The sequence below is a fragment of the Dermacentor andersoni genome, chromosome 1 (assembly GCF_023375885.2).
Source record: "Dermacentor andersoni chromosome 1, qqDerAnde1_hic_scaffold, whole genome shotgun sequence".
Classification (NCBI taxonomy): domain Eukaryota; kingdom Metazoa; phylum Arthropoda; class Arachnida; order Ixodida; family Ixodidae; genus Dermacentor; species Dermacentor andersoni.
In genome coordinates, this window is record NC_092814.1 from 12,212,081 (window position 1) to 12,234,924 (window position 22,844).

The following is a 22,844-nucleotide window of genomic DNA, read 5'->3' on the forward strand; positions in this document are numbered from 1 at the left end:
TTGTACGCGCCTCTGATGATGGCATCGACTTGTTCTTGGTTGCGTTTGTTTAGCGAGTGGTAGTGATACGGCATGCTATACGTTATTCTGCTGATCACCAGAGCCTGGACGAGGCAAAGCGTGTCCTCTTCTCGCATGCCCTTGCGGCTTCTTGTAATTAGTTTGATAATCCGCGAGATCTGGTTGGTGGCAGACCTTAGGGTTTGGATGGTGTGGGAGGCTTTCAGGTTGCTCTGCATCCAAAAACCCAGAATCCTAGTCTTATTGGCTTCCGTGATCTTCTGGCCCTCAAGATATAGGTCGATAGGGCCAGGGGACTTGTAGATACCTCCTCCGTGCACCCGGATCACCTCGGACTTCTCGGGCGCGCAACGCATCCTGCTCGCTGCCGCAAATCTCTCCACGGCCGTCGCGGCCTCTTTGAAGGGTCGCCTCTTTTCGCGCTAGGGAGCCATTGGTGGCCCAGAGCGTTATGTCGTCTGTGTACAGGGCATAACCTAGGTCGGGGATCTTCCGCAGCTCTTTGGTCAGCGCTAGTATCGCAACGTTGAAGAGAATCGGGAAGACTATCGCCCCTTGCGGTGTTCCTTTGTTCGGCACGTCGATCATATCCGATCGAGTCTGGCCTATTCCGATGGTTGCCGTCCAGCCCGTCAGGAACAATTTAGCGTAATTAAAGATGCGCTCCCCGTAGCTGATGTCGTTCAGTCTCTTGAGAATGGCCTCGTGAGAGATGTTATCGAAGGCCCCTTTTAGGTCGAGTGCGAGCAGGAGGTGTTCTACTCCCTTCGGGATTTCCTTGAGAACTTCTTCCCTTAGGATTAGGAACGCATCTTGCGCAGAAAGTCCCGGCCTGAAGCCAAGCATGGTGTGCGGGAAGAGGTCACCGTCCTCTATGTAATGTTGGAGGTGGGTTGCGATGACTTGGCACACGACATATCGCTGTGACAAGTTCAGGGTGCAATGATTACACGGGAAAGAAAAAAAATCAAATTTTGACGACAAAATTCAGGGGTGCGATCATTACGCGAGTGTGATCATTAGGCGAGTAATTACAGTAATACCAATCCACAAAGCAGGAGATACTGCAGCCCACTGTAATTTCTGACCTATTTCACTCACCACTACATCATGTAAGTTACTCGAGCACATACTTTTAAAGCACTTAACTCTTCTTTTAGAAAATAACACTGTGATAATATATGGTATGCGGGAGTGGAAAGTATAATTATATGAAGACAGTGAGCCGTGCGGTGGCGATGAGGACAGCGACTCTTTGCAAATACCCGCAAGAGAGCCATCATCATCATCGACACCAATTTGGGAGCGTCTGCAGTGGCGCCTCAAAAAGCGTGGCGCGAGAGAGTGTGGCCCGTGGCGGGAGCAGTGCGCGAGGTTCGGCGTTAGACGGAAAACAGCTTCCTCGCTGGGCGTCTGGCCCATAGGAGCTATCGCTGGCCGCGCCAATACGCCACACCCGAGTCAACGCTGTCGCCCGCTGGGAGGTTACCTCGCCCCACTCTTCCACTGGGCAACTGGTCCAGGAGGGCCGGCGGTCCTGAACCGGGGCGATCGAGCGTTCGGGTGAGCGGCCACAGGGCTACCCCACCAGCTGTGGACGCGACCGGTGACTGCGGCCGTGGGCTCCCGAGTGCGTACTCCGCCGGAGGGAAACCAGGCATGCGGAGGCTCCCATCTATCGACGGTTGAGCAGGGCCACCTGAGCCTCGCGAGGCGGTCCGACCTGGCTGTCCAACCCGGCCGACCGACCCGGCCGACCGACCCGGCCCTCCGACCCGGCCCTCCGACCCGGCTGTCCGACCCCGCTGGCCGACATCGGTTCCACGAGGTCTCAGACACGGCGACACACGCTTTCGCCGGAACTGTAGGCCAATCATAATCCACCGATCCATAGATATAGTGCATGTCGTCTATGAGGCATTTTGGGAAACTGTCACGTGTGTGTGCCGTTATCTGTGTTGTGTGCGTCAATACAAGTCTGGTGTGTGTTTGTGCTTCTGCGTGCTGCTTTTCCCTTTTTCTGGAGTGATCCGGCCCCAATAACATCACAAACTGGCGAGCCTGCCAGGATTCACTCATAAATACAGTGAAAGGGGGCAGTTTCGCTTGAGTGCAGACACACATTAGTAGACGGCACCATAGATTTAGAGAAAATCACGGCTGTAGGACTCCAAATAGGATTGTCAGGCGCAGAACTTCGCAGATGGATTGAAGCCGAACAGGAAAACAAAGGGACGAGAGAGCTGCTGAGCGAGAGGCAATCAAGGAAGCTGACGAGAGGCAGCGAGAGATCCTCCAGCTAAAGCTGCAGCTTCAGGAAGAAGCTCGGAATGTGTCGGCAGCGGCTTCTGAACTTTTGACTGCGCCCAGCACTTCCTCGTCATCCCTCAATCCACAGAAGTCACTTCCTTTGTTCGACGAGAAACGCGATGACTTACACGCGTATTTACAGCGATTTGAGCGTGTAGCAGCAGGGCAGGACTGGCCACAAGAAAAATGGGCTCTTGCTGTGAGCATGTGTCTAACTGGGGAAGCTTTAACTGTGATCGGTCGGATGACTGCCGCCGATTCATTAGATTACCCGAAGGTAAAGAAAGCTTTACTACAGAGATTCCAAATCACAGCTCAAGGCTACCAAGAGAAGTTTCGGAAAGCACAAGCTTTCCGAAACTTTGTTAACTTTGTGAACCAAAGCTAGTCATTTTCTTGAAGGAGCGAGAGTGCAAATCCGTTGACGAACTTGCTAGCTTGACGGATCACTTTCTTGAAGCGCAGAACTGGACAAACCTAGGAAAAAGTACCGATAACACAAAGAATTCTGGTGGGGAAAACATTGAAGCTCCCAGGAAACCGCAACTTATGTGCACCCTCTGTCACCAGTTTGGACATTTGGCTCCTGACTGCCGTACCCCACCTAAGCGTATGCTGAAGTGTGAGTTGTGCGACAGAACGGGACATACAGCTGAAAATCGCCGAACTCGGTACGGGGACAACAAACAAAGTTCTTCGTGTGCACTCACCGAATCTCAACCAGTCCTGACTCGTCCAGTGAAAGAATCAAAGTGTCCAGGAAAGAAGACTCGCCGATCAAGTGACAGCGACGACAAGAACCCTGGGACTGCTGTAACTTTCCTCATTGACGGGATTCCAGTGGTTGAAGGCCGGCTGCTGGGAAGAAGTGTTCATGTATTACGAGACACCGGTTGTAATACCGCAATTGTCACATGAAAACTCGTTCCAGAGGTGTATATGACGGGAAGAACGAGCAACGTGGTCATTCTGGACGGCTCAACAAGCTACCTACCTGAAGCTGTCGTACAAATGAACACGCCGTACTTTACAGGCAAATTAACAGTGGCATGTATGGACGAGCCCCTCTCCGACGTAATTCTGGGAAATCTTCCAGGCGTCAGAGGACCATACGATCCGGACTCTGACTGGAAGCACCCCGCTGCTCCCAACGCAGCGTCATCGTCGATAGAAAGGAAGCTGAATAAGGCGCCTAGGAAGCCTCAGCATGTATCGAGCGTGGCTGAAGCCAAAACTGAAGAACAAGAACAAGGCATGATTCGTCCCTTGTGCATTCCGACACTTGTCTTTCGTGACGTAACTAAAGGACAACTTATTGAAGAACAACGGAAAGACCCGACGCTGAAACAGATTTTTGCTAAAGTAAGCAAGTCGTTTAACTCGGGAAAGGGTCACAGCTACGAATTCGTCGAAGAAAAAGGATTGTTGTACCGCCTTTACCGCCTGGCCACTGGCAGAACCTTTAAACAGGTGGTCATACCAAAAACATTTAGACATGGCGTATTAGAAGTGGCACATGAAAACATCATGGCAGGACATAAAGGTATCAGGAGAACAACCGATCCAGTTCTACAAGAATTTTATTGGCCAGGTGTACACAGAGACGTAAAACGCTTCGTGAAGTTGTGAGACAAGTGCCAAAAGACAACCGCTAAAAGGAAAGTACAGGCCGCTCCACTTCCTCGTCAGTGTGTACTTGTGTGTGCGTGCAAGAATACAACAAGTTCGTTCGGTCCTGAAGTTTTAGAAGCGCCGACACAAGGCCCTCCGAAGTCGAGAAAGCGCCGGAGACTAGGCCAGCAGAAACAAGCCCACAGAGGAGCACCCCAAGCACGTGAGCAACAGAGTGTTGCGTTTTAGCCTCCTTTTGGCAGCAGTATTATTTTAGTGTTAACTACACAAAAGGTTGTGACAATGTCGGAGCTGACTACTTGAGTCAAGTCGCGCGTAATCACCTGTTCATGTATCAAAATGCAATTAGACAATGCGACCACTCAAGCGCTTAGTGTTTATTTGAAACCGGACAGACCTGTGCATTAGTACTTTAACTGAGCACAATGCCCTGTGAACAATGTGTGTCGTGTGCTTATATGAACAATCGGACAAACGTACACGACAATTTATGGTGAGTTATGGTGAGCCATGACAAACTAATTTCAATACTACAAAATGTTATTGGGGATGGAGAAATTACGAATTGGGTGAAAGACTTTCTAAATGACCGAACAAAGTTTGTGGTTTTCGAAGGTGCATCATCAAGGACAGCTTCAGTTAACTCAAGTGTCCCCCAAGGATCCATCCTGGGGCCATTATTATTCATTATTTTTACAAATGACATCACGCCAATATAGACCGCAAAATTTAACTTTTTGCAGACGACTGCATCATATACAAGGAAATTAACAATTGGATGATCACTCGGCATTAAATCTTTCACTAGACAAGATAGCTCACTGGCACGAGCAGTGAAAAATGTCTGTGAACATATCAAGAACATTCTGTATAACGATCACAAGGAAAAAAAGAATGAATCATCTGAATTTACTTGCATAATTACAACACACCATTGCAAAGAGTTACGCAGCAGAAGTATGTAAGTGTCACTTTGACTTCAGGTCTGAGATGGGATTAGCATATTAACAATCTCGTAGCAGCGGCTTTACGTAAACTGATTCTCCTACAAAGGTGCCTACCATTCGCACCAACACATACTAAGCTATTAACCTACACAACTTTTGTGCACCCAATCTTAGAGTATGCTAACACTGTATGGTTTCCGCATACTGTCACTAACGTATTCTGCAGAAACCCGCAAGGTGGAGAGAATTAATTAAAGGGAAAATGAGACTTCCACCCAAACGTAGCCAAGTGCTACAAAAGAAACCCATACGGATTCCTCGAAAGAAAAGCTTCGAAAGAAAAGCCGGGAGCACCGCCTTTCCGGGGCAGCCGCTCTACCATCTGAGTTAACCAGGTGGCTAGCAGAGGGCAGGCGAAGTCGAATTTATCAACAACTAATGAAATACTGTAACTAATTTAGCCAAAATTGAATGGGTACAAAGGAAGGCCATTAGGTTCATTCATAACAAGTACAAGCGAACCGACTCGCCCAATAACCTTTTAGCATATTCCAGACTACCTACGCCTGAGATAAGAGCAAAATTGGCACGTCTGAGGTTTCTGCACCAACTCCTGCATAAGCACAGCCGGATCTATGTATCCAAATACATCTTTCTTGCAGAATCTCGAACACTAAGAAACAAACAGATGCTTTTCCTCGTCTATACTAACGACCTCCCTGACTGCATTACTTTTTCCTCTATTAAGCATTTTGCTGGCGACTGTGTACTTTGCTATTTGGCTAATCTTTACAGTGATTCTTTCATTTCTCCAACAAGCATGGAATGGAACCATCTCACTGCCATCGCCGCCATCACGGACACTACTAACTTCAAGAACGCCATTCAAGATGCCTTTGCTTAAATCCAATGTTATTTGCACAAATTGTTTGTTATGTTTCTTCCACTCCTTTCTTTAGTGCCTCCGGGCCCTGAAAGTAACTAACTAAATAAATAAATAAACATGCATACACTCTAAAAGAATACTCTTATAACAATGATTGCTTCAAACACTCTTTTTTTTCCCTTGACAATCAGTAAATGGAATCATTTAGACCCATCCATTACTAACACAGAATCTTTGGGGATTTCACCTCAAAAATTGAAAGTATGTTTAGTAACTAGTGTTCTGTTTCTTTTTTTTCACTATTTTCTTTCATAGCAAAGAGCCAGTTGGCTGCTTTCTAGGTGTGTGTATCCTTTGTGGTGCATAAGTTAGTCTGCTGTCCTGTTCGCATGTAACTAGCATTGTTATTTTCTGTTTCAGAATAGGTACTGTTGTTTATGCCGCCTGTCAAAATACAGTTACATAGTGTTCATTGCATTTTAGTGCTAATGCCCTCTTGCTTTGGTCTAGAATGGGAGTATTGTGAATCGGGGTGTCTACCAACTGGGAAAACCGGAATTCTTAGGGATTTTGAGTAGTCTGGAAATACTCAGGGTAAAACTCGGAGAATTTGTGCTTCTATCAGGGAAAATTGGCTGTAAATTTATTGAAAGAGAACGAAAGTCGCGGTAATGCTGGATCGATTAGCAGAGAGGAATTGAAACGAATCGTCTTTGGTGCCATGTCGTCGGCTGGAGGAGTTGCCAGCGTACAGTCAACAATCGACTGTTGTCTGCCCAATAATTCAGACAGCTTTGCGGCACCACCGCGTACCCCATAAAGTGAATGTATAAGAACATATGGAATTTCATCCACAAGAACTCTTCCACGTCTGATTTTCTGGACTTTTTGCCGTGACTGCAGGTCCGAAACGGCATTAATCAAAGCCACCACCGCCGCCATTTTCTCTTGTCCGTAGGTCCCCTGGCAGCCGTAGCCACCACTGTGGCAACGCTAGGCCTAGCTTCGAGGCTCCCTGTTAAGCTTCTTATCGTGAGAAGCCAACTAACAAAGACACCAAGGAAAACATATGGGAAATTACTTGTACTGCTCGCACCTGTAATGCGAAGATGTGGGATCGTTCCCTACCTGTGGCAAGTTGTTCTTTCATCCACTTTCATTGCCATTAATTTATCATTTCTTTAATTCAATTACTAAGTACAAGTAATTTTTCCAATGTTTTTCTTGGTGTCTTTGTTTATTGGCTTCTCATGATATGATTAATAAAAATCGGGCTCCTTGGTTAACCCCCTTTCGTCTCATTATTAAGCTTCTTGCCATTCTGTGCCATGTTTTTCATTAAAAGAATTCACTGCTGTCAGCAATGGCACCGACTCCGCCTTTGTGGTCCTTGCGATTGGCTTCGAAGCTCGGAAAGCTCAGTGCTTCGCCTCAGGACAGCAATGTTACGCAGTGAAGCATACACAAAAGTATTGCAGTGAAGCATAACGAGCATTGGAAGAGGCAATTGTTACGGGACACAGTATCTATTCCTTAGTTATACAGGCATGCACCAGCCATCTCCTGTCACAGTACAAGCACCAATATGCTGAATAGGCATAGTGGCAGGGCCTCAGAGCTTTTTCAGATGTGCCTGTGGCAATTTGAGCCATTAAGGGTAGTAAAAGACATGCATTCATTTTTTCCGACGTTTCTGCAGCCCCTAGGAGGTCAGAAAAGTCGGATGTCGACTGTATAACTGCCCAAGAGGATGCTTCAAATGGTGCGTGGGGTGAATGGACAGTGGAAGGAGGACGAGAACAGAAAGGACTGATGCATTGAGGAATGAACGGGAAAGGAAGCGAAGCCCCACTTGCTTCTTTGAAGGAGCTTGACCTGAAAAAAACAAATTGTTGGCTAACACCAAGATGCAGGTGTCCCTCATCGAAACTGAAATTGACTCTTTAAAGCAGTGAAACGCAACACTGAGGCATTGTGCGCAGGCTTAGAGTATGTCAGGACAATTGAGGTCGACTTACCACCTGTTGAGAGAGAATCTCACTTGTGACAGAGTTCGGGCCTCCTACCAATAAGCTTGCTGTCAGTTGATAAAAGTAGCTCATATTCGAAAATATTTGATTCTGTATGCATCTCCTTGGTTTTTTTATTTGAGAATGTTCAACTCGAATTGCAATGGGTTTTACCATTGTTTTTTCGAAGATATTTTATTCGCTGTGCATTTTACTAACCCCTTCCTTCTGTTTACTTTTTGAATGAAATAAATGCTACTCCTTGCTATTCAAACTGGATTAAGTAGTTTTTTTTTTTTTTAACTTTTCACATGCTTACTAGAGAGTGACAGCATCGGGCAACATGGTGCCAGCCCGTCTCTACATAAAACAAAGTTCTCTGTCACTCGGGCAATATTGCAAAGGCACTCGTGGAAAACCTGGAAAACGTAGTGAATTTGGAAATGTCAACTTAGTAGACACCCTGTGAATAAATAAATAAATAAATAGATAAGTCAGTCAACCTTCACCAAAAACATGTCAACGACACGAAAGCTACAAAAAGTCTGCAAACCCTTGACATTTGGTGTTAAGGCTACGCACCATTGACCTTTGGTGGGAGTCAAACCACAACCATTTGTGGGAGTCGAATCCATGACCTTTGGTGTTAATGAAGACAAGGTTAATTAAGATAGTTAAGACACTCGAACCCACGACCTTAGGTGGGAGTCAAAGTCGAACCATTAAGGGGGATGTGTACAACATGTGTTCATTTTTAATGCATTGGCACTTGAGCTTATGCCTTCAATTCGTCTTAGAGATAACATAAGAAACCCTGTGAATTTTTAAAACACTAAACTCCTTACAATGTGGTTTCAGAGAATGTAGATCCTCAACAGATCACATAGTTTGCATTGAGGCTAATATCCATGATTCCTTTCTACACATGCAGTTTTTCTTGTTGGTATTAACATGGAGAAAGCATACGACACCACTTGCTGTTCTGGAATTTTTCATGACCTCTCTTTGGTAAGGGAGTCCGAGGCATTATGCCGAATGTTATTTGAAGTTATTTGTCCAATCGCACGTTCTGCATTAGAATTAGTAACATTTATCCTGGCCATTTGTGCAGGAGACTGGTGCACTACAAGGTGGTGTGTTAAGCTGTACCTTCTTTGTTGTGTAAATGAACTTGCTGCATATTGTCATACCATGTACAATGGGTTATTCTGTCTATGTGGATGATGTACAAATTGGTTACAAATGACGTAATCTTCCTATCTGTGAGCAATAAGTACAACGTGGCCTAAATGAATTGTCTAACTGGACAGACGAGAATGGATTTAAACTAAACCCTCTGAAAAGTATGTCCGTTCTCTTCTCAAATAAAAAAAGGTATACAATCAGAACTCGATATATAGTACATGTACATATTGAATTATTGCGTATATCGAACACTTCCTATATCACCTGGAAAATCGCATACATTTATAATTTTTTATTTTGAACAGGGTCGGATGTAAAATTGATATATCGAACTTTACTACCCTAGACTATGTGTCCTTTCTTGACAGGCGGTGAGCTTTCCCGCTTCACCTTTGAAGATACCGGTGGCGGGATGGGCATTCCTGACTGCTGCTCACCATAGCTGCACACATCAATTGCGCTGAGGGCGCCGTTTGAATGTAGCGGTGTATGCACGCGGCAGCTTGGCTAGCTCGACAACATCATTGACATCTTGCATTTGCCACACTGACTCCTCCTTGGTGCCGCTCCCTGCGCCTGCCACGCCTCGCGAGAATGGTGGTTTGCTTCCACAGCGCACGTTCACTAGGTTCACTCATAGACACCATGGCAGATGCCACTTAGTACTTTGTTATTGACAGTGTTTCAAAAGGCTTCGATTGACGGGACGTGGAAATCGCAGCAGAAGTAGTGGCCAAATGAGGATGTCCGAAGTTGATCCTGCAAGCGCTCATGTTGCTTCACTCCCAACTTCAACTGAGGCTGTAGCTGCTTTGGCCCTTCTTCACCGCTACTGCGGTGCAATAGAACGCACCGGCCTTTCGCTTGTGGATCGTTGAAACTATGCTGAGGACGCCATGGTTAAGCATGCAGCTGCCAATAAGAAGCAGGCAACAATGCTGCAGTACTTTCAGCCAAAGAAATGAATACTTTGTGTAAAGCTTCAAGTGAGTATTTACTGCGCCACGATTGGTTAATTGATATATTTGTACAAGTTTTTAGGTTTTTACATGATTTTATATATCGAATTCTGGCTATATCGAACTATTTTGTGATCACTGCACTTTTCGATATAGTGAGGTTTGACTGTATTACCAGACCCCATTATTCATCTTAATTGAGAACACCTATCTGTGAGCACTGAACATAAATTTTTAGGTATCATATATCTTAGACCCCAAACCAACTTTTATATCCCACTTCAAAATATCTGAAAGTGAAGGGCCTCAAGACAATGAATCTGCTGAAGCTCCCATCGCACACAACCTGGGGTTATGGCAGGAGACGTCTTCTTAATTTGCATAAGAGTCTCATGTGCTCAGTGTAACATTCTGCAACACACAGTAGAGAGTTTTAGAATAGGGGCCCCAAATGTTTTGGGGCCCCAAGGAAATAGCGTCAAAAACACTGTGCATACGCAAGATGCAAACTGTCTTTGGGTTTTATGTCAGGCAGACTATTTCACTGATTTAGCAGGAGCCATAAAAGCTGCCCCAAAAGCTTTGCGTCAACAAACATGGCGGCACCCATCGAAGTGACGGCTCTAACTTCGCACCAAACTAGGTTCAATTCGTGGTAATACGTGAAGTTCGTAAGCTAGGAGAAGTGACTGCAGTTATCACTTTCTATCAACTAACATGTGTAATGAAGATTGATTCATTAGACACCTCCGATTCCCCAATTCGGCTGTCGATTTCATGGCTGATAGGCCTGACAGGGCTTAACTTGACTGGTGAAGGCACGTAAAGTGGGTTACTCAAAACTAAGCGCAACAAATTGCTTGCACTAATAGAATATAACCTCTAAATTGTAATTAACTGTGAAAGCATAAAAGTCAAAATTGCTCTTCTTATCATAAAATGGTATATTTTATTTTAATATTGTTACGGTAATATTCCACTAGAGAAGCGTAGATGAAGAAGACGCTTGTTATCTGGCGCGCACATTTGACCATATGGTTCAGTGCTTGTTCGCCTTGTAAATATATTGTAAATATGCTTCCCTGTTATGTCTGCTTCCACGTAACATCTTGAAGGAGGTGCTGGAAATCTGACGCAAGTTGGAGCTCTGCAGCAGTCGCCAAGTCTTCACTACAGGCATGTCTTCCGGCGGTGAAACTGTCAATGGCAGCCGCCATGCCAGCCATCATCCTAGCTCCACCCTGTGATCCTGGGACCTTTTCCGGCGCTGATGGCAACGACGTTCATGACTGGATTCGACTTTATGAGTGTGTAAGCGCACATTACAGGTGGGACCCGACCTTGATGCTAGCGAACGTAATATTTTATCTAAAGGAAACTGCGAAGGCCTGGTTCGATAACAACGAGGAAGCTGGAGCGTATGTGAGACATAACTTCGCGAGTTGTTTGGCCAACCTGCAGGCTGCCAGCGTGTTGCCAAGAAAGAACTTGCCTCGCGTGTGCAGACGTCTACCGAGTCATACCTGATGTACATTCAAGATGGGCAGGCCCTTTGCCGAAAAGTTGACGCCAAAATGACAGAAGCCTATAAGGTTGCACACATACTAAAGGGAATCACAGACAGTGCGCTTAACCTGATCGTGTGTAAAGACTCTTTGACAGTCAAGGCGGTTATTGCTGAATGCCGACGCTTCCAAGATGCTAAAATTCGTCGCATCGCCCACAACTTCCCCCAGCTTCTAAACAAGGCATCGACATCAATGTGTGAGGATGTTCGTGTAGTGATTCAGCCTTCAACATCGGAGGCTATCACCTAAATCGTTCGACGCAAAATCGAAGCCGCATAGCCCGCATATTTTGCACCATATCGCTTATACAATCCATTGTTTGTCAAGAACTGGCAAATGTGGGCATTCAAACCATCTGTTCTGTGAACCATCCTGACATATACCCTTCAGCCACCTTCAACCCTTTCCAACGCCATTGTCCTACTTCCAATTATCACGATCTGAATGCGGGGAGGACGCCTGACGACAAGCCAGTTTGCTTCTGATGGGGACATGTCGGACACATTTCAAGGCATTGTCGAAGTCCTTGGCCCACACCTTCTCGAACAAGCTTCTCCAGCTTCCGCTATCCACCCCGAAGCCAGCACCAGGTACCACCCCCAGTTGAACCAGAAACATCTGCCGAGAACACTACGATTGCTGCCCAGTACAGCTGCTCGCCCTCATGTCGACGCCGACCTTCTCGTTTGCCTTCCCCATGCCATTTTCTGTCCCCATCCTGCTCCCGGCATTTTCTTTTGGAAAACTAATGGCTCTAACTCCTGGAGATATTGCTGCAATTATGACGTGCCCTCAAATTCCTCTGTTGATGCTCCCTACCAATCAGAACCTGATCGATGTTGAAGTGAATGGCCTACCTGTTACAGCTTTGATCGACACTGGCACCCATATTTCTCTTATGAGCTGTCACCTTCATCAGCAGTTGAAGAAAGGTATGACCCCTGCCCCACCACGCGCTGTACGTGTGGCCGACGGTGGTACGTCTCCTGTAGCTAACCTATGTACCACAAGTATCAGTGTTGCCGGCCGCCAAACTTCTGATTTGTTCAACGTCCTCGCCCACTGTTCCAGTGACGTCATCCTCGGTCTTGACTTTTTATCCGCCCACTCCGCCCTTATCGATTGTTTTCCTGGTACTGTACAGCTTGACCTTCCAAGTGCAATTGATCAACCGAGACCTGTCAAGAGTTAGCTCTGTTCTGCCAAGCATGTCTGTTTGCTGCCGCAAGCCATGACTTGTGTTTCATTTACACACTCTCCACCAGTACCCAACGGTGACTATGTGCTTGCTCCATTCACTGCCGTTCTGTTGACACACAGTGTTGGTATTCCGCACACTGTTATAACTCTACATGACAATCCTGCTCGCCTTCCTGTGCTGAATTTCGGGCGATGCTCACAAGTCCTCCCACAGGGCATTTCCCTCGCTATGCTGACGCCTTCTTATGACTACGTCATCTTTGCACAATCATATTTGCACCAATAAAAACTACACATCAATCAATCAATTCATTCCTAATCGATAAACTACCTATGTTCCCTTCCATGGTAAGTAGGGCTGCGTCCTGTCTGGCCTCAGCACACTCTGTCATGGCTCAGAAGTATCTCATACATTGTGCCCACAGTGCAACATAGAAAAGGCTTTGGGTGGTTCTTTTCACACACAGACTTAGCACTTGGGGATAAAATGCAGGCACAGCGCCTCAAGAGCTTGTTTGAAGCAGAAAACACCACCAGCACAATATGCCGGTTTGCAACCACTTTCAGGTAATGGAATATTTTGTGCATGTATGGCACAACTTGTGGTCTTTCTTTTCTCTCTGCAAGAGCTCAGGTCTTCTGCTGATGCCTTTCAGCCTCTGAAGCAACGACTCAGACAACCTATTAAGGCTGGATAAGGGAGACCAGCTGCCATGAGATTTGTAAGGTAAAACTCTCGTCCACTGTGTGCTTGCACAACTTGAGTAGTGCAGGTTGAAGACACAGTGTTGCCCGTTTCACTACTTTTAAATGAGTGCAATCAAAGGAAAGTAAATCTTTCCGAGGCTTACTGAGGCTACACTTCCAGCACACATGTCGCTCACCTAGTGTGAGGTTTTAAAGGAGCCTTTCGTATACAGTATAACCCACTTATAACAATATTCAAGTGCCACAAAAATTCCATTGTTATGACTGATAATTGCTATAACCAGGTTGCATGGAAAAATCAAAATAAGGGGATGGCAGAGCTGATGTCAGAAAACTATAATGGCGGGGAGGCCAGTGCGCCTCCCTACCATGTTCCTGCATCCGGCTGCTGATTATGTTCACTCGTTTAACTGCTTCCTGGGCGCTCCAATCATGTATAACAAGCCGTAGCTGTCGGCGTTAAAGAATTGCACTGTTATAACAACTGCAAAGAGGGGTCACGGGTGGCAAGCAATATGCGAGCCCCGCCGAGACATCGCTTTGGTGGCCCCAAAGGGGGCCTTATAAAATATGCGAGGAGGTTGCCACAGCAGCCTGTCAGCTTGAGAAATCCAGAAGAAACAGTGAGGCGAGAGATCGCCACAAGCATCTCGCCACGTACTTCTCACTGGCTTGAACGAGAAAACCCTAAGTCTGTCAGCCTTGCATGCTTTATGCGAAGCTTGCCGACATCCTTCTCCAAGGCATCCAGGTGCTCCACAGAAGGTTCCTCGCGAAAACGAAGCACCGGAGGAAGGCATTGAATTATCTGCCGGACCTCCTGTGAGGACAATGTTGAAGTAACCTGCCCTACCACATTATCGCTGCCGTCGTTGCTGTCGCTATTCGATGCAAGCACGTTCGCGACAATCGCCTCATTGGTTAGAAGTACTTGGTTTCCAAATCTATAGCTGTGCGCTTTTTCACCAGCAAGGTCGTGCATTGCTGATGATAAGCGGGTGCATCAGCCATCTTCCATTTCGGCGGAGAGTCAAACAAGGCTGAGAAACCTTGTGGCCAGGAATGATTTTGACGCAACCAACAAAGATGAACGCGAACAATTAAAGCTGGTTGCAGAACTACCCTGAATGAGAATCCAGTGAGCAATCTTGGAGCAGCGCAGTTGGCAGGGTCCATTCGTGTTTTGGAGGGTGGCACGGTGTAGAGCTATGGGTGCAGCCCATTCGTGTTCAGAGGGGGGCGACGAGAGAGAGATGTGTGGAGAAGGCTGGAAAATGAGCGCGCAATGGCTGTTGGGGCAGCGGGCCATCATGCAGCAGCTCGAATTTCTTGTTTTTTCTTTTCAAGGATTTCGCATTTCACTACCTTTTAGCGCGGGCACCCAGCAGTCGTACTTCATCGTTATAACCAATAATGTGGCATTGGGGCATTGTAGTAAGGTGGGTTATTTCACCATGGAAAACATACAAAAGTTGATCATGCAGCAGCTTCTCATTGTGATAACCGATATATTGTGAAAACCAGTATTGGTATAAGTAAGTTCGGCTGTATTAAGTCAACATGGACTGTTAAATACCTTTCTAAAAACTTTATAGTACTTGTTTTCTGCCAAGGAAAGACTTAGCTTAAGAGAAAATTGCATCTGAAGGTTCTGAATACCTCTAGCGCAGTTCAAATTGCCCGCCCCGAGCGAAAAGTGGTGACATTGCATATGCCATCACCGTCCTTTACTGCTGTAGAGCGCAGGTGGCTTGACTTGAGCCAGTCAGTTATCTGTGCCCACTCATTGTACCACAGTCAATACTGCAAACCACCAAGTGTTGTGGGGGTGGAACAATCAATCTGATAGCAGGATCAGAAGCTGGTATCTTTATGCAAGATAGGTAAGGATGGCAACAAAAGGGCCCAAAAATGTGGAATAAAGCACATGTATGTGGCATGCACAGAGAAGAAGGTTGTGTGCTTGATCCCTCTTTTGTGTGGCAAAAAAGTAACAGGAAGATACCTAAATAATGGGCTTTGTGTACACAATAACAATGTTTATAGAACAGTGCAAGGACACTTAGGAGGTCATTGCCAGGACTGTGGCTGTCAGCCTGTTTTTAAAGATGGCACGCTGGTTGCCAAGCTCCCCAACCAGGTGACAGAGAAATTATTGAGGTGGCAGAGATTAATCACCTGGGGATCACGTGTGTCAGTGCTGCTTCACTAGGGCTAACACAAAAAGAGCTAGAGTATCTATTGCAAGGTCCGCAGCTTTAAACTCTCATTTCTTGGCTCAGACTGGGCATAGAAAGATGTGTGCCACACATGTCACTATTCTTTAAATAGAGTTATTTGTTTAAAAGTTCCTTGTTTATTTTTTTTTGTCTGTTTGTACCAACCAGGTACACATCATATCTCATCTGTGTATAAAATTGCGCATTGCTCACTAATAGAAGTTACATTGAAAGTTGACACTTTTGTCTGTCTAGTCTCTTGTTTCAATGACAGAACTTGTTTTCAAATATAAAACCCAGGCAATCAATCAATAATTTCTCCTGGCTGGGATGCTTGGCGACCACCGTGCCAACTGTAAAACACCGGCTGACAGCCACAATCACGGCCATGCACTCCCGGGTGCCCTTGTCCAGCACACAACGCAGTGTATATAGTTTCCCACTTGCTCTGCAGACTTCCTGCTGCTGACCCACCAGCTCCTGGGGAGCATGATGGGCTTTGTGGCACTGCCACACATCCTGCACAAGCTGATGCAGGTGAGACTCGTAGTCATTGGCACGACCGTTACTCACCATGCTCTCCTCCATGGCAGGATCCAGCTTACAGCACAGGCAAGTTTGGGGAGGTGCGTCACTTTGTGGTGAAGATGCTGGACACACACAATTATGAAAAGGTGAGGTCAAGCACATCTTGCTGCAATAGTATCCACAAAAAATGTTCTCAAACACCTAGTCCATGATAGCTTCCATAGATGTTGAAAGCCTCCCAATCGTGCCGTGGAAATTTTAATGTATAATTTCTGCCAGAAACATAATTGATTTTGAATAATTTCGAAACTTTGAGCTTGATGTGAGTGCAAATCCTTAATTTCTGGTGTGAACCAACTACAGTGCAACTTGGTGAAAATTGATTGGCAGAGCCCGATTGTGTCAATTGCTACTGTGTACTGGGTGCACAGCTGTGTATTGCTTGCCAGATGGGCAAACTGCGCCTGTCACTGGGTTCAACAAAGTTTGCATGAGTTGGTATCTTGCTTAGAATCAAGAGAGAAGAAGGAATTCTCTTAGCAGTCTCACCATAGGTGCACGAACAAAGCACAAGGTAAGTGCACTAAACTGCCACCAGTGGAAATGCACCACACAGCAGAGAAACATCTAAAGGTTCACTGCAGCGCAACACTTTTTCAAGTTTCGATTTCTGTGCATGATGACCCACCAGTGGGCGACTTGTCATATTCTTCGGGTATGTCGTGACCCACCAGTGAGTCACCAGGGAGTTGTGCTCCTTAGAAACTTCCTCAACGTGCAGACAGATGGTGCCATGGCTAATCGGATCAGAAGCAACAAGAATGTTTCATCTCTGTTGATTTCTAACAAAGCGGTCACTTGTGCACTGCAGAAAATCCCTGCATAGCCACATAGAGAGAATAACCCACGTCGCAGTGAATACCTTTACAATTTTTTCCAGTAGAGTGCTCCCTGGTACAGTGTTCTACAACTTTTAGTGTATGACCAGGGCTGCTTGAACTGAGAAATTTTTAAATAAAATGTTCTAGGAAAATATCTTTAATTATGACATTGAATACAGACTATTTTATAATTTTTAAACAAACTGAAATATTGTATGTGTGGCATTCAATTGGGAAAAAAAGTTTTTATTTACATCATGTAATATATGCATGTAGCACTGATACAGCAGGGCATCTAGTCCGCTCAGCAGATTGTAAATATATAACAACTGCTTTCAGTTATGTGGTGCCCCATTGGTAAGCAAACAACTCCTAGATTATGTGTTTCTTAAAGGAGATTAGTACAGTACCTTTGGGACACAGACATGGTAGTAACGTGCAGTCCACCCATAATGATACCATGTATAATGATGTATCGGTTATAACGATGAGATGTTTTAAGAGTATCAACTTATGTATTAGGGCTATGAGAAAAAGAGCCATATAGTACAATTAAACCTCAATATAACGAAGTATTTAATTTTCCATTACCTCTTTTCCATAGAACACAATGTAATTAAACCTCAATTAGAACGTCAATGAAGTGTGTTTGTATGCGATTTCAATATAACAAAATTTTGCTTCCGCAGCAAAGGAACGCTGAGGCAATAAATGGAAATTTCCATGGACGCAAACGGTCAAATGATTGAATTACAAGCGGCTGCTTGCAAACGCAGCTTTCAAATCACGTGCGGCATGACAAGAGGGACCGCCGAAGTGAAGCCGCATCATATTCCATATAAAGTCCAAGTGTAGTTTGATCTTGTCACACCCCGCGCACTTTGTGCTTCAGGTGCTAGTGAAAGTGTGCGAGATTGAGAAAGAAAGATGGTGGCTTCACGCACGAGTGCCACCTTTGCTCCCTGTGCGAGCAAAGGGAAAGAGGGGGGAAAGCAGTGAGCTCGCGGTAATGCGATCAGGTGAGCACGAGGGGCAGGGCGGGGTTGGTGCGGATCGCGATTTCTGGCGTGCGTCTCGGCTGTGGCTACGCATGGCTGTAAGTGCGGCTGAGCACCTACAGAGCCACGCATGCGCAAAGAGTGGGGGAGCCGAGACAAAGTGGCATCATGTAACGTCTTCCCGCGTGTTTATAATTGAAGGTTGCGTAATCTCGAATTTCAGTGACCTGTTAGACCGAGAGGCAGACGAAGCATTTGCTCCCCGCTGCCGGTGCTTTTCATGATAGCGTCGTCCTAGTGCTGGCGACACTATCAGCCACGGGGGCGGCATGCTCGCGAAAGCGTGGCTGACTTCGCTTAATTCGTGCCGCCTAGGTGAAGATGTCGTCGACATGGCATGAAACTGTACCATTCGTTGCCGACTCCCAAATTGATCAAAATGAATTCTTTTCTCATTCAAATTTGCTTTTTTCGATTGCACAGTTATTCAGAAAATTCTGCGACCCCTTTCTGTGTAGGAAAAGTCGATCGGCGACTGTACTTGTTTGCATAAAAGGTCGAATTTCAGTACAACAAAATTTCGATATAATGAAGCAAATTGGCGACTTTACCTACTTCATTATGTTGAGGTTTAACTGTAATAACAATGTGTCATTCACTGCATATCGGATATAACAATCAAAATTTTGCGTTGTGGAAAGTATTTTCCATGCAAAATAATCATGACATTTGCGTTGCTTAGTTCCCCTTAAATGAACGATGCCAAGACAGGGCAAAAGGTTTGGCTACGCAAGTTCGCCATCATTACCGCGTCCTGCCACCTGCCCGCACACCGATTGTGAAAACCACGGAGAGTATCGCGAGTTGGCATAGCGCACCACAAGATGGTACCAGCTGCTTCACTTCTGGGTTGCCCAAGGTCATGCTCAATTTAAAGATATAGATGAACAGACTACTTTTACCTCAGAAGTGTTTTCGATGAGTGCAGTGCTCCTGCAACAAGTTTGGATATAAGTAGCCAACCGATTTTTCGGAGCTGCTGCTATTTGCACTTAGCTGCAGCGCCACCACTGGCTCTATAGAACCAACTTGTTGAACCAATGTATAAAGGAGACCGAAATTTTGAGCAGTGTACTGGATCTTGTTTTATTTTTCTCACATTATGCACATGCAATTTTGCAAAATAGCAAATATGGGAACCGTGAATGAAGTTGCCATAATTCAGGTTGTCGCCTCGCGTCCATGCAGTTTTAAAGTGAAACCGTCTGACAGGTTTTGACGCTCCATTGGTCAAACTGTGTAGAGAGGGGTTTACTGAGGTGCACGTAAAATTTGGTGTCCTCTCACTCCTGCCATAGTTTATGTTGGCAAGCTGCAGTGGTTTTGAAATGGACACGAAACTTTCGCTTACGCCCATCTCTACAGTGTGTTAGACCTTTCCTTCCCGAGTGCCATACAGCTGCTGTGAAGAGATTACTTTGTTGGCATGACGTCAAACCTTAACAGTGGTCACCGACTCAAATTCATTGAAATAATTTTTTTTGTAATTGAAATTAATTTTTTCAAAATACCCGATTATTCTAACATTCTTCACGGCCACTCCTGTGTAAGAAAAATTTGTTGATGACTAGACTTCTTTGCATGTAAGGTAGAATTTTAATGCAGTAAAATTTAAATATAGTAGAACCTCGTTGATACATTCCCGTTACGTACGTTTTCCCGGTGCCAACATTCGCAGTTGAAAACACAAAATATGACCCAATAGATTTATGCTCATTTTTTGCCGGTTCATATGTTTCCGGTAAACACAATTTTTCAGCACCAGCATTCAGTTCGTCGCCTAACTACGATCATGTTATATGTTTTCCGGCCACTAGGTCCCATGTAAACAAGACAATGCGCGAGGCCCGCACGAACAGTACGTAGCTGCCCGCCAGCGCACACTCACTTGCTCATTTCGGTACCAGCAAATCTTCTCTGGGGTTGTCGCGCGCGGCGTTCACAGTTATCACTGCCAATCCTATTGTGATGAGCATCTTTGCCTGCCTGTTTCCCAATGCGTGGTGCTGTCGGAAGTGTAGCGCACGCTTCTAACCCTTTCAGAATCAATTTCTTTCGCCCTATGCGACTGCCCAGGGTCGATTTTTTTTGTTATTGCAGGTTCCAATTCTTCTGAGGGACCTATTAAAAAAAATTACCGTAATTTTGCTAGGGTGACCGTAAAGTGAGAAAAAAATGTTTTGCGTTGGTATGTATACTCTTTATACATGAATAAAAACAATAAAAAAAGGAAATAAACTCATAAGATTTAAAAATTTCATGCATTGTTATAGTTCAAGGCGTAAAATATGTGCACACGAGAATATTTCGCAAGCCTCAAATGTTCTTGCTCTTACACTAATATTTACGTCCATAGCGTAATCGAACTGCGTAGGTGAGTACACTCAAGAAAACTGTGTGGTTGTGTGCCCGTCAAAACAGCAAAACGTGTGACGAAATTCCGCTAATTTTCATCTATCGCCAACCAGAGGCAATTAGTTTTCACGAGTGTCAAAAAAAAAAAAAGGAAACGCATGCACAGTGGTGGCATCCTTCCTATGCTCACCCCTGTGAGCACTAAACGAGCGAGAAACAGGCGGCCGCCCTTTGAGCGATTAGTAACTAGATAGCCATCAGTTTTGCGAGCGCAAGAAGCCGAAACCGCCTGCGGAACAAAACCCAAACTGCTGCATGCCCGCGCACGCGCCAATGCGCGAGCGGTAGTATTAGACACGCCGGACCAAACTAGCTCTAAAACAAACCATGCAACGAAAACCAAGAAGGGAGGCGCGAGAACAAAATTCCCTGTATTCCCACATAGTGGCAGCGCATGCCAGAAAAGAAAATAATTAGGAAATTGGCGCACTTTTTAAAAGTACAGATGGTGCCATAAATATACAGCCTAAACCAATTTGGACTTGTTCGCAGCGCCGTATATTTATGTCATTGACCCTGAAAGGGTTAATAGGTGATAACCAAAATGCGCTGCCCTTTCAATGTTTGCCTTTCAATGTTTGGTAGTGTGCTTCACCACAACCTAGGGCATTAGCATAAACTGTAGAATCACATTGATACGTTCCCGTTAGATATGTTTTCCTAGTGCCAATGTTCACAATCGAGAACACAAGAAGTGACCCAATAGAGCTACGCTCATTTTTTACCAGTTCATACGTTCCCAGAAAACACGATTTTTCGGCACCAACGTTCGCTACGTTGCCAAACTGCAATCGTATGATATGTTTTCCGGCTGCTAGATCCCATGTAAACAAGAAAATATGTGAGGCACGCACAATAGAGAGCAGTATATAGCTGTCCACCGTGGCAGCTTCACCGCAATATTCACCCGCCCATCACACGTGAAAATGCCGGCGCGCACTCAGTTCCTCATTTCAGTACCAGCAAATCTCTGGGGTCATCGCACGTGGCATTCACAGCTATTACCGCCAATCCTATTGCGATAAGCATCTTAGTTTATCTGTTTTATAGCACGTGGTGCGTAGTGCCATTGGGAGTGTACTGCACACTTTTAGCAGGCAATAATCCAAACGTGCCACCGTTCTCTGCTGCAGGCGGCGCGATGTGCGCATCACATTTCACTTTGGCGGCATCCGCCCACGCCCACCAGCTTGTTGGTTTCATTTCGGTTTCCCATCACCCTCTTAAAACGCCACGCAATAAGAAAACAACAAAACATGTCTCTGGCCACTGGAGCACCACCAGCTCGACGCGTGTCACCGTCTTGTGCCGCAACGATCCGCGTGATGCTTCAAGACACATGCATTGCGTGCACCCATTCAAGATGTAATAGGCGCAGAGAGGCACGAAGCATTCCCACGTTGCTGCCATTCACATAGAATTTCTGCTGATGACTATGGTGATGTGGACTCTGCCACTTCATTTCAGTTGGACGCTAGTGCCGTTTTTGGTCGGACTCCGCCACTTCATTTCAGTTGGACGCTAGTGCCGTTTTTGGTCATTTGCGTTGCACATCGCGGCACTCCACGCTTGCCAAGCTCCGAGAGTTGTCCTAGTTAACCAACATGTGGCCAAATATATCCAAATTAACGAGAGTTTGATTGCATTAAATGATGCACACACCTGCCGGAACTAGAGCACGAGTCCGAATCACCCAATGTTATGAATTAGCAAAGGTCAAATTAATGTGGTTTTACTGTATTGAGGTTGAACTGTATAGTGAAGTTGGGGGTCCGAGAAGCCACAAAGTTTGCATGGCTGGTGCTGTGCCAGGTGCCAGGAGAAGGAGACTTCCAGAGTGATGAGAAAAGAGGTTTTATGTACAAATTTAAATGATGATGGTTTACAAGAACGGCTCCATGATTCTCGGAGCCAGCGTTACCATCTGGTGAAATTGGCCACCAGATTTCGGAAATCTGGTGAAAATGTAGAGCTCCTGGTGGCCAGGCCAACAAACTACTACACCAGACAAAATCTGGGGATATCTGGGGAAAACCACTCTACCGAAATTACCGTCTACCCGCGCTGCTCATCCAAACATTTAACACCAGGTAGCGCCTGCGGCCGCCACGATTCTAAGGCCTATATTTGTATTTGTTTATTCCTCATGAAATCCCTGTGTTGCTGTGCTACTGCTAGGGTAGAGTGAACTATATAAAGCTTACTGTAGCTAAGGTTTGTGCTAGCGTGTGATGCTAGCTCTAGGTTTCAACGCACGTATAGTTATAAGTCGTTTCAATAGACGGCACCGCCTGTTCTAGTGGAGGAATGAATTTACC

General features: G+C 45.6%; 1 protein-coding gene across 6 annotated transcripts in view; it reads left to right on the forward strand.

Moving 5' to 3' along the window:
* Vps8 (vacuolar protein sorting 8) overlaps positions 1 to 22,844 on the forward strand; it is a 972,138-nt gene that overhangs the window by 851,501 nt on the left and 97,793 nt on the right. For 5 of the 6 annotated variants that reach the window (XM_055061192.2, XM_055061196.2, XM_055061193.2 and 2 more), the window contains 2 exons: positions 16,099 to 16,181; positions 16,238 to 16,318. In XM_055061192.2, the coding sequence (XP_054917167.2) occupies positions 16,099 to 16,181; positions 16,238 to 16,318 (164 nt within the window). Of the gene's footprint in view, positions 1 to 16,098; positions 16,182 to 16,237; positions 16,319 to 22,844 lie in introns of those variants that run through there. The other variant, XR_008608392.2, reaches the window with a different exon arrangement.